This window comes from Salmo salar, chromosome ssa23 (assembly GCF_905237065.1).
Source record: "Salmo salar chromosome ssa23, Ssal_v3.1, whole genome shotgun sequence".
NCBI lineage: Eukaryota > Metazoa > Chordata > Actinopteri > Salmoniformes > Salmonidae > Salmo > Salmo salar.
Window position 1 is genome coordinate 47697535 of NC_059464.1, and position 18571 is coordinate 47716105.

Below are 18571 nucleotides of genomic sequence, written 5' to 3' on the forward strand. Positions count from 1 at the left end.
AGAACGCACCTGAAGAGACAGCTTTTCTTCTCCACTCGGTTGAGGACATCACACCTCCCTAACAAACTACCCTACTCCCCCCTCAACTCTAACCGATAAACAGTGGAAACTAATAAATAAACCCTTAACAACTGGAAAATACGCAAAAGAATAGTAGCCCTCCTCAGGAACCACAAAACCCTCACACAACACCTTCTTCTTCTATGATATAATGGCGGTCCGCAAACCAACGTTAAAGGTGCATGGCGCCACCTACTGTGCTGGAGTGTGTTCAATCACGGTTTACACCATTTCTATATCCTCCTACCTAACTCAGTACTTCTGAGAAAATAAAAAAGAGTCCTACTAACTTCTAATAGACCCTCCCCCATCCCCCAAATCCCTTCCACCCCCCAACCCCATCCAACCTCAATGACCCTACACTTCAATCTTTCCCTCTCTTCAACATCCTTACAACAATATAACAATACATGCTCCACCGTTTCATTGACAATACCCTCCAGACACAAACCATTCACATGCTGCCAACCAGATGTAAGGACCAGTTCAATGTACAATGTCCTAAGCACAATCGAGTAAACACCACCTCTTCCTTCCTAATCTGACCTTTGAATCTTGGTCCACCGACCTTTAGAGGACATATAAATGCCGTCCCTTGTGCTCAGAGTCCCATCTCTTCTGCCACACATCTATCAAAATGTCTCTGATCATACATTTGTCCTAACCCTACACTCATTAAAAACCCACTACCCCATTCCACTACTTTGACCCTATCTGCTCCTGCACCATGCCAACTAACCCTACACTCATTAAAAACCCACTACCCCATTCCACTACTTTGACCCTATCTGCTCCTGCACCATGCTAACTAACCCTACACTCATTAAAAACCCACTACCCCATTCCACTACTTTGACCCTATCTGCTCCTGCACCATGCCAACGACCTGGGAGGACGGGACACCACCACTCAACACACCCTGGAACTCTTCTGAAGTCAAATCTCACATGACCAAATACTTCTCTGCAGCTGCCACCACAACATCTATTGTCTGTGATTTACGTTCCATTTCTGAGGTACAGTTGATAACCATTGCTTTGAACTCTAAGAAGCCAACCTTACTGAAGCATATATCACTCGTTGGCCAATTCCTCTGTGCTGGCACAGATCTACTACTCACAGGGATACTACTCACAGGGATCCTCTCAGGATCCCACACCCTTGACCCATCCTCCTCTACTTTCTTCACTGCCTCAGCATACGCTACCTTCTGCACTACTCTGACTCTAGCCACCTTAACCTGCCTCTCTCTCACTGGACACCTCTGATCCCCAGCAACATGGACACCCCTACAGTTGACACACACAACTTTATCCACCGAAATTACACAGTCCTCTATCCCATGACCTCCTGCACACTTCCCACATCGTGGAATCTCCCTCCTACAAACTGCTGCAACATGACCATAAACGTTGCACCTGAAACAGCTCAGTGGATTCAACACAAAGACTCTAACAGGATAACTGATATATCTCAACATAACTTTGTCGGGTAAAAACTCAAACGCTGACAGTGACTCCTCTGTTTCACCACGCTCACCACCTGGTCTGCTTCACACCAAGCGGCGGGCATCACAAACACCAAGAGCCTTCAACTTCAATTGCTCCACCTCCACACTAACGCTACCCCAGAAATCACTCCTTTCAATGGTGCCCTGTTCTTCAGAGCAAAACAAGAAACAGATCTTGACCCAAGTTGCGTGACACGGAGCGACCACTCTCTCTGGTCAGAAGAAACACAAACAAATATCGAAAGTCCCACCCACTGTGAAACCACAAAAAACTCTGTTTTCCAATTGAATTATAACATTTGAAATGTCTCTATTCCTTTGAAACTTTTGTGAGTGTAATGTTCACTGTTCATTTCTGTTCATATGTAAACATATGTTTCCCATGCCAATAAAGCCCTTTGAATTGAATTGAGAGAGAGAGAGAGAGAGAGCTCCATGTTAATGTATAGGGGACATGAGTCAGCCATGGTTACTCATGGTAATGTGATGCGGTAGCCCCGCCTGCGACTTCTAAACCACTGTCGGCCCAATAGGGAATGTCCTCTTGGTGTAATGGTCAATATGTTGGTTTCTCCTGCAGTAGACCAGGGTTCATATCCCGTCAGTTACATTAAGCTGTCTATTCTCTTAAAGGGCTCAAGACAGCCTGTTCTCAACGGTGGGGTCAGTGGGATTGGAGAGGGCCCCCTCTACCTCTCTCTCTCTCTCTGATTGGAGGAGAGAAGTGAAATGGTGTGTCTCCTCTGGTCAACAATACTCACCTTGAGAGACTCCACAACCTTTTGGAGCTCCTTCAGCTCCTTCTCTCTCTCCTGGAATCTCTGCTGGACCTTCTGCTGACTCATCCCCAGCTGCCTCTGTGGAGAATCACTCTTCAATGAGCTATCAAACTTTATTAGTCCAGTAGATCAATAGTATAGTAATGTGACATAGGACCCATAGAAGATAAGGATCAAAATATTGAGGAAGTGTCTGTCTGAAAATATATCATTATGTAGTCATGTGAATGATTATAGTTTTAACAGGGAGTTGATTGGGGGTTTGATAATGAATGATAATGGTGTTTGAAAACGAATGATAATGATGTTTGATAAGTAATGATAATGATGTTTGACTTGTTGGATTCTAGCTAGAAATATACTTATTCATGTTACCATACTATATCGTATTGATGACTTTACATGTATAAGGAATGTATATGTTGGGGTCAATGAAGGGTGGATAGGAACTTGGTGTTGGAAAGTTACTGAGAGAGACAAGGGGAAGTGCTGAAATATTCTGTTCAAACATGTTATTGTTGAATATCACTGTTCCTAAAGAGGGAGGCAAAGGGCAACTATTTTCAGTCTCTGATAAGGCAGGCCAGCTGCAGAACTAGGGAGGAGCCAGGAATTCAACAGTCTAGTTTGTCTCTGATAAGGCAGGCCAGCTGCAGAACTAGAGAGGAGCCAGGAATTCAACAGTCTAGTTAGTCTCTGATAAGGCAGGCCAGCTGCAGAACTAGGGAGGAGCCAGGAATTCAACAGTCTAGTTTGTCTCTGATAAGGCAGGCCAGCTGCAGAACTAGGGTGGAGCTAGGAATTCAACAGTCTAGTTAGTCTCTGATAAGGCAGGCCAGCTGCAGAACTAGGGAGGAGACAGGAATTCAACAGTCTAGTTAGTCTCTGATAAGGCAGGCCAGCTGCAGAACTAGGGGAGGAGCCAGGAATTCGGCTCGAGTTCAAGTCAACAGATGAAGTGAGAAGAAACCTCTCGGAGGGGGGGCCAGAGAGGCCCACCCCAACGACCCTCCTACTACAGTCTTATCTCACACACATACACTTCCAAACCCACAAAGCTTTTAGCATCAGGCAGGGCCATGACTTCACCAGTGAGAGGAACCAATTCAGTTCCTGTCTAGCAACAGAGATGTATTGGCTGTCTACATGTGTAACAGTTGACCCCGCCTAGTATGAGGTTATAAATATATGTTCTTGTGTCATCAAACATTGTCTTTGCAGCTGTATGACCCAGTGGGTGAATAAACTTGGTTTGAGTTTTCACTCTGTGTGTTCAGAACCTAACAGACTTTAGAAAATGGTGATACATTTGAAGAATCTGGGTTAACATATCTATTTACTCAAGGTTGTGTTCATATTTATGGATCCATTTCATTTGAATGGTCTCATATTCAAACAGCCTCAGTTCGTACTGTATGTTTAACTCTTTGTTTATCAGACAGTCACCAACAAGTTGTTCTGGTCTTACCTGTTTCTCAGTCCTCTCTGCTGCAGCTGATACTGTATTATGGCCTTTATGTTCATCCATCACACACTGATAACAGATACCCTGCTGATCGGTACGACAGTAAACCTCCAGCAGTTTGTCATGATGAGAGCAGATCTTCTCCTGTAGTTGTGCGGTGGCTTTGACCAGCTTGTGCTTCTTCAAAGCAGGAGATTCATAGTGAGATAGGAGGTGAGTCTCACAGTAAGAGGCCAGACACGGCAGACAGGACATGAGGGCTTTCCGCTTTCTGGTCCCAGTGCAGACATCACACGCCACATCTCCAGGTCCAGCACAGCACAGAGCAGGAGGGGGAGCAGCCTGGAGTCCTGTCTTCTTCAGTTTCTCCACCATCTCAGCCAACATGTTATTTTTCCTCAGATTAGGCCTTGGAGTGAAGGTCTCTGTGCACTGAGGACAGCTATAGACCCCTTTCAGAACATCCTGATCCCAGCAGCCCTCAATACAGATTCTACAGTAACTGTGTCCACAGGGGATGGTGACCGGTTCCTTCAGTACATCCAGACAGACAGAACAACGGAACTGGTCCTGGTCCAGCAGAACTCCCTGCTGAGCCATTTGGACGGTTGTTCACTCTCACACAGACAGACGACACAGAGACTCAGATCAGTTTAGTTTTCACAGAAGAGAGTTTGTGGGAGGGGGAGGGATTTCCTTGTTCTGCCAGATGGCTGGGGTTAGAGGGAAGGAGGGGTTAGAGGGAAGGAGGGGTTAGAGGGAGGGAACAAGGGAAGGAGGGGTGCAGGGAGGGAGAGAGAGAGATCTGCATACAACATCTAGAGGGAGACAAATATTTTAGTTCCTAGTTTAGGACCCTTAATATGGAATACATCTAACAAAATGTGAGTTGTTAGAATATATAAAGGTTAACAGTTTCTATGAAGTACATATTATAATTATTTTAATGACCTTTATAATGCCTTATAATACACTTATGTGTTCTAACATTACAATGTGGTTATTACTGTTTGGTCTAGGATCAGGGTTAGAGGTACTACATTCAGCAGTAACCATAGACATATCTAGGACTAAAAAGAGAAGATGTTTTACAATCAGAGTTCTTTGTATCTCTTCTTAGTCATACAGATCCCCCCACATCTTATAGGTGGACGGGGTTATGAACATATCCTATACATTATTTCTGAAACCAGATGAAATTAAACTGTCTTAGAGTGACAAGTCTCTATACCTCTCAGTCTCTAAACCACTAGGATACCTGTCACCTTGACAGTATGTCTCTATACCTCTCAGTCTCTAGAGCAGCAGACTTAGGGGTCCGTCTCAGCAGAGGGAGAGAGTAGCAGACTGAGGGTCAGTCTCAGCAGAGGCGGGATGGTCCGTCTCAGCAGAGAGAGAGAGCAGCAGACTGAGGGTCAGTCTCAGCAGAGGGAGAGAGCAGCAGACTGAGGGTCCGTCTCAGCAGAGGGAGAGAGCAGCAGACTGAGGGTCAGTCTCAGCAGAGGGAGAGAGCAGCAGACTGAGGGTCAGTCTCAGCAGAGGGAGAGAGCAGCAGACTGAGGGTCAGTCTCAGCAGAGGGAGAGAGCAGCAGACTGAGGGTCCGTCTCTCAACATCCCTCCACTCTCTCTTTCCTCCACTGACACTGACCAAAAAGGGACACAGTCTTCCAGCTGATGGCGAAACTCGAGTCGCACCACATTACTTCTGCCTCATGGACAAATTCATGTTGTTACTCCTATGAACAGAGGAAGTGAAATATTCCTTGATATTAAAAAAGACCCAAGCCGCTAATAATAATAACAACACAAACCTATGGAAACACTTTCCTCCTCATTCATTACTGCTGCACTGCTTGTTGTACATCACATACATAGTGTAGACAGCTAATAGCAGGCTTCCCCCTCCATACATACATAGTATAGACAGATAATAGCAGGCTTCCCCCTCCATACATACATAGTGTAGACAGATAATAGCAGGCTTCCCCCTCCATACATACATAGTATAGACAGATAATAGCAGGCTTCCCCCTCCATACATACATAGTATAGACAGATAATAGCAGGCTTCCCCCTCCATACATACATAGTATAGACAGATAATAGCAGGCTTCCCCCTCCATACATACATAGTATAGACAGATAATAGCAGGCTTCCCCCTCCATACATACATAGTTCCATTTACTGAGGAAGTAGGTTCAGCATACACACTGACATTCTGAAGTTTATAACGTATTCCCAGCTACATGTTAGGGTGGAATGTTCCATTTGTCAACAGTAAGATCAGAGTTATGTTATTGTAGACAGAGAGGTTATACTGACAAGCACTTTCCCCCAACTAGAGACCGGTTCCATTTGTCAACAGTAAGGTCAGACAGTTATACAACTAGAGACCGGTTCCATTTGTCAACAGTAAGGTCAGAGATATGTTATTGTTGACAGAGAGGTTATACTGACAAGGAAGAGGGAACAAAATCAATAGATAACAGACAAAAGAAGCTATGGAAAGATAAAACATTGACATAATAGTGTGTTAAAGTAACCACTGTGAAATACACAGAACATAATAAAAAGTATTAAACAAAACACATATAGTATATACGGTGAGTGAAGTGAGAAGATAAAACATACGGATAAAGCACAAGCTGTGTAGAGAAAAACAGCCTCAGGCTACCCAGCCGTGAAATAGGAACTAGTGCTGAGGATAGAGTAAAATAGGACCAAAACAATCATTAACCAGAAGATAGGATATAGTGAGTAAATAAATAAACATAAGAAGGATAGACATCACAAAGAATTAAATCAAAAGGAAAAGAAGATAGCAAGGAGGATTTAATCAATTATAGCTAAGCTGTAGACAATCGATAAAATGAATACAACACCAGTAGAGATATTAGGGACTAGACACCCCCTAAGTAAAGAGGAGATAATAAAATCTCTATGAAATGGGAAAAACACACAAGAAAATTAAACACCAAATGGCCTGCAGTGGGAACATTGGATGTCTCTGTGTGTGAGGAAATGGAAACTCTGATAAAGAACTGTAAACCCAAGGACAAGAAACAAAAAGGAAAAATAAATGAGAAAGAGAAAATGAAATACTGAAAATGTTTAATACATTTATCTGTTATACCACATTACCACCAGGTGGATACCACTGGAACGTCCTGCCCCAGAACTCACACGCGCCACATTCCAACCAAGGGCCCTGTTCGCAAACAGCCAGGTGGCCCCGTAATCAACTAACTATTTCTAAAAGTATTCTAAAACTATATAAATAACATATCTGTTGGTTAGGAACACTGTGTCTGGTGAGTGTGATAGTAGTATTCCTGACCTTCCTGTCACCCGGTGTGTTTGGAAATGTACCTTCCCGTCGCTCCCCCTACTGTTGGTTTAATGTCCTGCTTTATCCAATGTAGGTAATAGTTGCTGCACCTCGCCCCAATGTTTATTGGGTTGTCTCTCGTACACACTGTCCTCCTATTCCCTGCCTAACTATCTCTGTGTCTATAATATATGCACCTGACTTAGGCTACAATATGCTATTCTGTCTCAGTGTCACAGAGTGCATTCGGGAGTTTTGCTTGCTAGGACTGACTAATTCACCATGTCTGTCAGGGGTATGTGCTACATTTCTCCCTCCCAATGTAAACACTAAGTTATACCTGCAATAGGGTTGGGAAAGTGATGCATAGTGCTACCACTCGTCTCTGTAAGTGCTGGGAGTGCATATTCCTATGTGGGATATGAAACACTGCGAGGTATGCCTTGCAAAGTAATGAGTGAAAGACAGGTGTAGGGGTAGAGATGAATAGTCAATGTAACAACATGGCACTGAACTGTGAGAACGGCTGTTGAGCTTTTTATTCATATTCTGTGTCATCACCATAGTGCATACATGCTGTACAGTGAATGTGTAATGCTTTGAAATGAACCTCAGGTCTTGGTAGCTAGCGGTGGAGTCCATGTCTTGAGGGCTGGCTGTGGTCCCTGGCCGCATAAGGCTATGGGGGGGACCAAGTCCAGGGTGGACCAGTGTCTTTCCACTTGTGGGTGTAGTGTGAATAGGATGGTAATATTCTCTTTTACCCTTATACTTTGCTTACTCTTCTCCTCTCCACGTTGACTTGACAGGGGATTGTGATGCGTGATGGAGCAGCTGCCCTGGTTCAATGTGAACATGTCTCACAGGCTAGTCGTACAAACTTTTCACTCTCGGGGAGACGTAGCACGCCATGATGGCTAATAGGGCGTCGAGATGGTGGTAGTGCGTTAACGGCACATACATGGGTCCGGTGAAGAGACTGTCCCTTGGGCCTATCGTCACATGGCCGCCTTCGGCGCTGCCGGCTCTCACGTTCACACGGTCCAGCTTTTCCTTCTCAAGCCTTAGAGGAGGCAGTCGTACCAGCCTGCCATAGCCTTAGTGAAAGTGCAGTCTGTGGTATCCTGAGGTGTTCGATGGAGTTACGAGGATAGGGGCTAAGCTTAGGTTGTCCTAAGAGTTTGATTAGAGAGCAAAGAGATTTGCTGTCAGAGAGCTTTTCAGAGGTTGGCAATGGCTCTGTTGAAACCTATCTAACCAACGTGGTGTTCTTTTTGTGTGTCAGGCTAATGGACTGATATTACCCCCTGAGTGTGTGAGGACTGGAGGCGCTAAGTGTATCTCAGCAAACTGCCTGTAGACTCGGGACTCTCTGGGATCGGTTTATGTGGTATTGACAGATGTGTGCTTATGTACCGAGTGCCATTTGCATGTGTGCATATACACACTTCAGTGGACTGTGTAAATGGTGTCCTTCTTGTGCAACAGGGCAGGGTTCTCTATCTATACGTGCCTTTGATTACATCTAAGTCGCTACTATGGCAGATGGGGACCCTGGAAACCATTCTTTCTACACATCATATTCAACGGTTGACTCAGCCGAAAGCGCTGATACCATTTCAACTCAGGAGTCGTATCTACAGGACGGCGTGTGTGTGTGTGGTGTGTGTGTGTGTGTGTGTGCTTTATCAAATGGTTTAAGCTTATTCATTGCTTTCAATGTGTCTGTTTACTGTTACCTGCTGGGAGTCTGGTGCTTTGCTGCACTATTTATTCCCTTCCGGAGACACTGATGCCTCACACACACACACACACACACACACACACACACACACACACACACACACACACACACACACACACACACACACACACACACACACACACACACACACACACACACACACACACACACACACACACACACACAGCGAACTAGGTTACTGATAAGAAGGTGGACTATGTGGGGAGAAGACAATTCGACTCACTCCGTGTCTCTAAGTAAAGGAAATATGGCAACTGGCCTCAGAAGTGGTGGGGTTCCGTCTCTAAAGAGCAGCTAATATCATCCCTAAATAGACCCGAAGTCACTGTAGGAGCTATTGCCATCACGGCCTACTCTGGTGAGATGCAGGGAGGTGGGGGGGCTTTCAACGGTCATCAAAGCACATTGAGGTTATACAGGACCTAATAAAGATGGAAGACGAACACCCCAAGCCAGCTGCAACGATCTGTTATATGGATGAAGAGGAATGTGGATACCTCTTTGAAATTGTAACAGCAAAAGGACAACCATACAAAGTCAAGTTTGATAATTCGGGGTTTGTGCTTGATACAGATATACACTTTAACTCAATGACAAGTTTGCTGGACCATATGACAACGGTTGTAAAAGTGTCCTTTGTACCAAGACCCTTTCCTACAGCACAGGACCTGTGCATGAGCACGATGGATGTAACAAGAGGGAGAAGGAGGAGACCAGTGGAGACAAGTGGCGATCAACCCAGTCTCAAACGGTCCATACAGACTAGCCCCTATGACCAACCCTCCATTTAGTCACTTCTATTATAGGTTGCTCAATCTATGTCAATACAATACAAACCTGTTATGTTTAATAACATTGTATTCATAAGCTATGAACCACACCTAGTTTAACCTCTTGACGTTACCCTAGGATAGGGGGCGCCACAGCGCATTTTGGAAAAAATTCGTGCCCATTTTCAACGGCCTACTAATCAGACTCAGAAGCTAGGATATGCATATAATTAACCTCTATGGGCTAGGTGGGACGCTTGCGTCCCACCTACGTAACAGCCACTGCCAGCCTGTGGCGCGATTTTCAAAACCTTAAAAATCCTATTACTTCAATTTCTCAAACATATGACTATTTTACAGCCATTTAAAGACACGACTCTCGTTAATCTAACCACACTGTCCGATTTCAAAAAGGCTTTACAACGAAGGCAAAACATTAGATTATGTCAGCAGAGTACCAAGCCAGAAATAATCAGACACCCATTTTTCAAGCCAGCATATAATGTCACCAAAACCCAGAAGACAGCTAAATGCAGCACTCACCTTTGATGATCTTCATCAGATGACAACCCTAGGACATTATGTTATACAATACATGCATGTTTTGTTCAATCAAGTTCATATTTATATCAAAAAACCAGCTTTTTACATTAGCATGTGACGTTCAGAACTAGCATACCCCCGCAAACTTCCGGGGAATTCGCTAACATTTTACTAAATTACTCACGATAAACGTTCACAAAAAGCATAACAATTATTTTAAGAATTATAGATACAGACCTCCTCTATGCACTCGATATGTCCGATTTTAAAATAGCTTTTTGGTGAAAGCACATTTTGCAATATTCTAAGTACATAGCCCAGCCATCACGGGCTAGCTATTTAGACACCCGGCAAGTTTAGCACTCACCAATATCATATTTACTATTATAAAAGTTTGATTACCTTTTGTTGTCTTCGTCAGAATGCACACCCAGGACTGCTACTTCAATAACAAATGTTGGTTTGGTCCAAAATAATCCATTGTTATATCCGAATAGCGGCGTTTTGTTCGTGCGTTCCAGACACTATCCGAAATAGTAAAGAAGTGTCGTGCGCATGGCGCAATTCGTGACAATAAAATTCTAAATATTCCATACTTCGAAGCATGTCCGTACTTCGAAACATGTCAACCGCTGTTTAAAATCAACTTTTACGACATTTTTCTCGTAGAAAAGCGATAATATTCCGACAGGGAATCTCCTTTTCGGCAAACAGAGGAAAAAATCCCAAAGGCGGGGGCGGTCGGGGTCACGAGCATAAGCCCAGTGTCCCTTGATCGGCCACTTGAGAAAGGCGATAATGTGTTTCAGCCTGGGGCTGGAATGACGACATTCTATTTTTTCCCGGGCTCTGAGCGCCTATGGACGACGTGGGAAGTGTCACGTTAGAGCAGAGATCCATAGTAAATGATAGAGATGGAAAAGAAGTTCAAGAAATGGTCAGACAGGCCACTTCCTGTAAAGGAATCTCTCAGGTTTTGACCTGCCATTTGAGTTCTGTTATACTCACAGACACCATTCAAACAGTTTTAGAAAATTTAGGGTGTTTTCTATCCATATGTAATAAGTATATGCATATTCTAGTTACTGGGTAGGAGTGGTAACCAGATTAAATCGGGTATGTTTTTTATCCAGCCGTGTCAATACTGCCCCCTAGCCCTAACAGGATATGACTATTTTACACCATTTTAAAGACAAGACTCTCGTTAATCTAACCACACTGTCCGATTTCAAAAAGGCTTTACAACGAAAGCAAAACATTAGATTATGTCAGCAGAGTACCCAGCCAGAAATAATCAGACACCCATTTTTCAAGCTAGCATATAATGTCACATAAACCCAAACCACAGCGAAATGCAGCACTAACCTTTGATGATCTTCATCAGATGACAACCCTAGGACATTATGTTATACAATACATGCATGTTTTGTTCAATCAAGTTCATATTTATATCAAAAAACAGCTTTTTACATTAGCATGTGACTAGCATGTGACTAGCATTCCCACCGAACACTGCCGGTGAATTTACTAAATTACTCACGATAAACGTTCACAAAAAGCATAACAATTATTTTAAGAATTATAGATACAGAACTCCTCTATGCACTCGATATGTCCAATTTTAAAATAGCTTTTCGGTGAAAGCACATTTTGCAATATTCTCAGTAGATAGCCCGGCATCACAGGGCTAGCTATTTAGACACCCAGCCAGTTTAGCACTCACCAAAGTCAGATTTACTATAAGAAAAATGTTATTACCTTTGGTGTTCTTCGTCAGAATGCACTCCCAGGACTTCTACTTCAATAACAAATGTTGGTTTGGTCCCAAATAATCCATAGTTATGTTCAAATATCGGCGTTTTGTTCGTGCGTTCAAGACACTATCCGAAAGGGTAAATAAGGGTTACGAGCATGGCGCATTTCGTGACAAAAAAATTCTAAATATTCCATTACCGTACTTCGAAGCATGTCAACCGCTGTTTAAAATCCATTTTTATGCCATTTTTCTCGTAAAAAAAGCGATAATATTCCGAGCGGGAATCTGCATTTAGGTAAACAGATGAAAGAAAATAAAGCATGAGGTCGACTCGGGCACACGCCTAAGCCCATAGTACTCTGATTGGCCACTTGCCAAAAGCGGTAATGTGTTTCAGCCAGAGGCTGCCTCGATATCGTTCAGCTTTTTCCCGGGCTCTGAGAGCCTATGGGAGCCGTAGGAAGTGTCACGTTAGAGCAAAGATCCTCAGTCTTCAATAAAAAGAGCCCAGATGAACAACAACTTGTCAGACAGGCCACTTCCCATATAGAATCCTCTCATGTTTTTGCCTGCCATATGAGTTCTGTTATACTCACAGACACCATTCAAACAGTTTTAGAAACTTTAGGGTGTTTTCTATCCAAAGCCAATAATTATATGCATATTCTAGTTACTGGGCAGGAGTAGTAACCAGATTAAATCGGGTACGTTTTTTATCCGGCCGTGTCAATACTGCCCCCCTACCCCCAACAGGTTAACTGCTTTCCTGTGATAGTTGGTTGGGTAAACACCCGGGGGTTGGGTTTATCCAAGGCTTGCTTGGGATTCATCCAAGGCTTGATTGGATGAATACCCCAGAGCTGGAAGAGAGAGAGAGAGAGCCACATTATGCTAAGTGGTAAATGGGTTGTTAGCACCCCTAGGTTGAATACACACGAGCGTTTGAGTAACAGTCCACAGATGAATAACCAAGATATTGTGCCATGAAGGGACTCGTGTTAGATAATACAGACACGGCTGAATGAGCAGGCCCAGCCATAATCACTTTCTGAATGAGCAGGGCAGAGTTGATAACACGACCTCGGAAAAGGAACAAGGGGGAGAAGAAAAACGCTTGCTTTGTTTTTTCTATCTTTTTATCTCGTGTGAAGTATTTGGCTTTCCTTATGTGTGGGTTTGAAGTTCCACACCCAGAGAAAAGGGGGATTGTTGGGATATATTTAATTAAACTAGGTGTGGTGCATAGCTTATGAATACATTCATGTTATTAAACATAACAGGTTTGTATTGTATTGACATAGATTGAGCAACCTATAATACAAGTGACTAACTGGAGGGTTGGTCATAGGGGCTAGTCTGTATGGACCGTTTGAGACTGGGTTGATCGCCACTTGTCTCCACTGGTCTCCTCCTTCTCCCTCTTGTTACATCCATCGTGCTCATGCACAGGTCCTGTGCTGTAGGAAAGGGTCTTGGTACAAAGGACACTTTTACAACCGTTGTCATATGGTCCAGCAAACTTGTCATTGAGTTAAAGTGTATATCTGTATCAAGCACAAACCCCGAATTATCAAACGTGACCTTGTATGGTTGTCCTTTTGCTGTTACAATTTCGAAGAGGTATCCACATTCCTCTTCATCCATATAACAGATCGTTGCAGCTGGCTTGGGGTATTCGTCTTCCATCTTTTTTAGGTCCTGTATAACTTCAATGTGCTTTGATGACCTTGGGGAACTGCCCGTTGAAAGCCCCCCCACCTCCCTGCATCTCACCAGAGTAGGCCGTGATGGCAATAGCTTCTACAGTGACTTCGGGTCTATTTAGGGATGATATTAGCTGCTCTTTAGAGACGGAACCCCACCACTTCTGAGGCCAGTTGCCATATTTCCTTTACTTAGAGACACGGACTGAGTCGAATTGTCTTCTCCCCACATAGGCCATCTTCTAATCAGTAACCTAGTTTGCTGTGTGTGTGTGTGTGTGTGTGTGTGTGTGTGTGTGTGTGTGTGTGTGTGTGTGTGTGTGTGTGTGTGTGTGTGTGTGTGTGTGTGTGTGTGTGTGTGTGTGTGTGTGTGTGTGTGTGTGTGTGTGAGGCATCAGTGTCTCCGGAAGGGAATAAATAGTGCAGCAAACACCAGACTCCCAGCAGGTAACAGTAAACAGACACATTGAAAGCAATGAATAAGCTTAAACCATTTGATAAAGCACACACACACACATCGCCGTCCTGTAGATACGACTCCTGAGTTGAAATGGTATCAGCGCTTTCGGCTGAGTCGACCGTTGAATATGATGTGTAGAAAGAATGGTTTCCAGGGTCCCCATCTGCCATAGTAGCGACTGAGATGTAATCAAAGGCACGTATAGATAGAGAACCCTGCCCTGTTGCACAAGAAGGACACCATTTACACAGTCCACTGAAGTGTGTATATGCACACATGCAAATGGCACTCGGTACATAAGCACACATCTGTCGATACCACATAAACCGATCCCAGAGAGGCCCGAGTCTACAGGCAGTTTGCTGAGATACACTTAGCGCCTCCAGTCCTCACACACTCAGGGGGTAATATCAGTCCATTAGCCTGACACACAAAAAGAACACCACGTTGTTTAGATAGGTTTCAACAGAGCCATTGCCAACCTCTGAAAAGCTCTCTGACAGCAACTCTCTTTGCTCTCTAATCAAACTCTTAGGACAACCTAAGCTTAGCCCCCTATCCTCGTAACTCCATCGAACACCTCAGGATACCACAGACTGCACTTTCACTAAGGCTATGGCAGGCTGGTACGACTGCCTCCTCTTGAAGGACAGGACCCTGACCAGATTACGAGAAGGAAAAGCTGGACCGTGTGAACGTGAGAGCCGGCAGCGCCGAAGGCGGCCATGTGACGATAGGCCCAAAGGACAGTCTCTTCACCGGACCCATGTATGTGCCGTTAACGCACTACCACCATCTCGACGCCCTATTAGCCATCATGGCGTGCTACGTCTCCCCGAGAGTGAAAAGTTTGTACGACTATCCCGTGAGACATGTTCACATTGAACCAGGGCAGCTGCTCCATCACGCATCACAATCCCCTGTCAAGTCAACGTGGAGAGGAGAAGAGTAAGCAAAGTATAGATACGATAAGGGTAAAAGAGAATATTACCATCCTATTCACACTACACCCACAAGTGGAAAGACACTGGTCCACCCTGGACTTGGTCCCCCCATAGCCTTATGCGGCCAGGGACCACAGCCAGCCCTCAAGACATGGACTCCACCGCTAGCTACCAAGACCTGAGGTTCATTTCAAAGCATTACACATTCACTGTACAGCATGTATGCACTATGGTGATGACACAGAATATGAATAAAAAGCTCAACAGCCGTTCTCACAGTTCAGTGCCATGTTGTTACATTGACTATTCATCTCTACCCCTACACCTGTCTTTCACTCATTACTTTGCAAGGCATACCTCGCAGTGTTTCATATCCCACATAGGAATATGCACTCCCAGCACTTACAGAGACGAGTGGTAGCACTATGCAACACTTTTCCAACCCTATTGCAGGTATAACTTAGTGTTTACATTGGGAGGGAGAAATGTAGCACATACCCCTGACAGACATGGTGAATTAGTCAGTCCTAGCAAGCAAAACTCCCGAATGCACTCTGTGACACTGAGACAGAATAGCATATTGTAGCCTAAGTCAGGTGCATGTATTATAGACACAGAGATAGTTAGGCAGGGAATAGGAGGACAGTGTGTACGAGAGACAACCCAATAAACATTGGGGCGAGGTGCAGCAACTATTACCTACATTGGATAAAGCAGGACATTAAACCAACAGTAGGGGGGAGCGACGGGAAGGTACATTTCCAAACACACCGGGTGACAGGAAGGTCAGGAATACTACTATCACACTCACCAGACACAGTGTTCCTAACCAACAGATATGTTATTTATATAGTTTTAGAATACTTTTAGAAATAGTTAGTTGATTACGGGGCCACCTGGCTGTTTGCGAACAGGGCCCTTGGTTGGAATGTGGCGCGTGTGAGTTCTGGGGCAGGACGTTCCAGTGGTATCCACCTGGTGGTAATGTGGTATAACAGATAAATGTAATAAACATTTTCAGTATTTCATTTTCTCTTTCTCATTTATTTTTCCTTTTTTGTTTCTTGTCCTTGGGTTTACAGTTCTTTATCAGAGTTTCCATTTCCTCACACACAGAGACATCCAATGTTCCCACTGCAGGCCATTTGGTGTTTAATTTTCTTGTGTGTTTTTCCCATTTCATAGAGATTTTATTATCTCCTCTTTACTTAGGGGGTGTCTAGTCCCTAATATCTCTACTGGTGTTGTATTCATTTTATCGATTGTCTACAGCTTAGCTATAATTGATTAAATCCTCCTTGCTATCTTCTTTTCCTTTTGATTTAATTCTTTGTGATGTCTATCCTTCTTATGTTTATTTATTTACTCACTATATCCTATCTTCTGGTTAATGATTGTTTTGGTCCTATTTTACTCTATCCTCAGCACTAGTTCCTATTTCACGGCTGGGTAGCCTGAGGCTGTTTTTCTCTACACAGCTTGTGCTTTATCCGTATGTTTTATCTTCTCACTTCACTCACCGTATATACTATATGTGTTTTGTTTAATACTTTTTATTATGTTCTGTGTATTTCACAGTGGTTACTTTAACACACTATTATGTCAATGTTTTATCTTTCCATAGCTTCTTTTGTCTGTTATCTATTGATTTTGTTCCCTCTTCCTTGTCAGTATAACCTCTCTGTCAACAATAACATATCTCTGACCTTACTGTTGACAAATGGAACCGGTCTCTAGTTGGGGGAAAGTGCTTGTCAGTATAACCTCTCTGTCTACAATAACATAACTCTGATCTTACTGTTGACAAATGGAACATTCCACTCTAACATGTAGCTGGGAATACGTTATAAACTTCAGAATGTCAGTGTGTATGCTGAACCTACTTCCTCAGTAAATGGAACTATGTATGTATGGAAGGGAAAGCCTGCTATTATCTGTCTATACTATGTATGTATGGAGGGGGAAGCCTGCTATTATCTGTCTATACTATGTATGTATGGAGGGGGAAGCCTGCTATTATCTGTCTACACTATGTATGTATGGAGGGGGAAGCCTGCTATTATCTGTCTATACTATGTATGTATGGAGGGGGGAAGCCTGCTATTATCTGTCTACACTATGTATGTATGGAGGGGGAAGCCTGCTATTATCTGTCTATACTATGTATGTATGGAGGGGGAAGCCTGCTATTATCTGTCTATACTATGTATGTATGGAGGGGGAAGCCTGCTATTATCTGTCTATACTATGTATGTATGGAGGGGGAAGCCTGCTATTATCTGTCTACACTATGTATGTATGGAGGGGGAAGCCTGCTATTAGCTGTCTACACTATGTATGTGATGTACAACAAGCAGTGCAGCAGTAATGAATGAGGAGGAAAGTGTTTCCATAGGTTTGTGTTGTTATTATTATTAGCGGCTTGGGTCTTTTTTAATATCAAGGAATATTTCACTTCCTCTGTTCATAGGAGTAACAACATGAATTTGTCCATGAGGCAGAAGTAATGTGGTGCGACTCGAGTTTCGCCATCAGCTGGAAGACTGTGTCCCTTTTTGGTCAGTGTCAGTGGAGGAAAGAGAGAGTGGAGGGATGTTGAGAGACGGACCCTCAGTCTGCTGCTCTCTCCCTCTGCTGAGACTGACCCTCAGTCTGCTGCTCTCTCCCTCTGCTGAGACTGACCCTCAGTCTGCTGCTCTCACCCTCTGCTGAGACTGACCCTCAGTCTGCTGCTCTCTCCCTCCTCTGAGACTGACCCTCAGTCTGCTGCTCTCTCCCTCTGCTGAGACTGACCCTCAGTCTGCTGCTCTCTCCCTCTGCTGAGACTGACCCTCAGTCTGCTGCTCTCTCCCTCTGCTGAGACTGACCCTCAGTCTGCTGCTCTCTCCCTCTGCTGAGACTGACCCTCAGTCTGCTGCTCTCTCCCTCTGCTGAGACGGACCCTCAGTCTGCTGCTCTCTCCCTCTGCTGAGACTGACCCTCAGTCTGCTGCTCTCTCTCTCTGCTGAGACGGACCATCAGTCTGCAGCTCTCTGCCTCTGCTGAGACTGACCCTCAGTCTGCTACTCTCTCCCTCTGCTGAGACGGACCCCTAAGTCTGCTGCTCTAGAGACTGAGAGGTATAGAGACATACTGTCAAGGTGACAGGTATCCTAGTGGTTTAGAGACTGAGAGGTATAGAGACTTGTCACTCTAAGACAGTTTAATTTCATCTGGTTTCAGAAATAATGTATAGGATATGTTCATAACCCCGTCCACCTATAAGATGTGGGGGGATCTGTATGACTAAGAAGAGATACAAAGAACTCTGATTGTAAAACATCTTCTCTTTTTAGTCCTAGATATGTCTATGGTTACTGCTGAATGTAGTACCTCTAACCCTGATCCTAGGCCAAACAGTAATAACCACATTGTAATGTTAGAACACATAAGTGTATTATAAGGCATTATAAAGGTCATTAAAATAATTATAATATGTACTTCATA

At 43.9% G+C, this 18571-nt stretch overlaps 1 protein-coding gene across 1 annotated transcript in view; it reads right to left on the bottom strand.

The window, feature by feature from the left end:
* Nucleotides 1-5127, bottom strand: part of LOC123729856 (tripartite motif-containing protein 16-like) — a 35033-nt gene extending 29906 nt beyond the window's left edge. Inside the window, exons 1-2 of the mRNA XM_045706322.1 lie at nucleotides 3818-5127; nucleotides 2332-2427 (exon numbers count right to left, since the gene is read on the bottom strand). Of these exons, the coding sequence (XP_045562278.1) occupies nucleotides 2332-2427; nucleotides 3818-4414 (693 nt within the window). The 5' untranslated portion in view covers nucleotides 4415-5127. The remainder of the gene's footprint in view (nucleotides 1-2331; nucleotides 2428-3817) is intronic.
* Between the last annotated feature and the right edge of the window lie 13444 nt (nucleotides 5128-18571).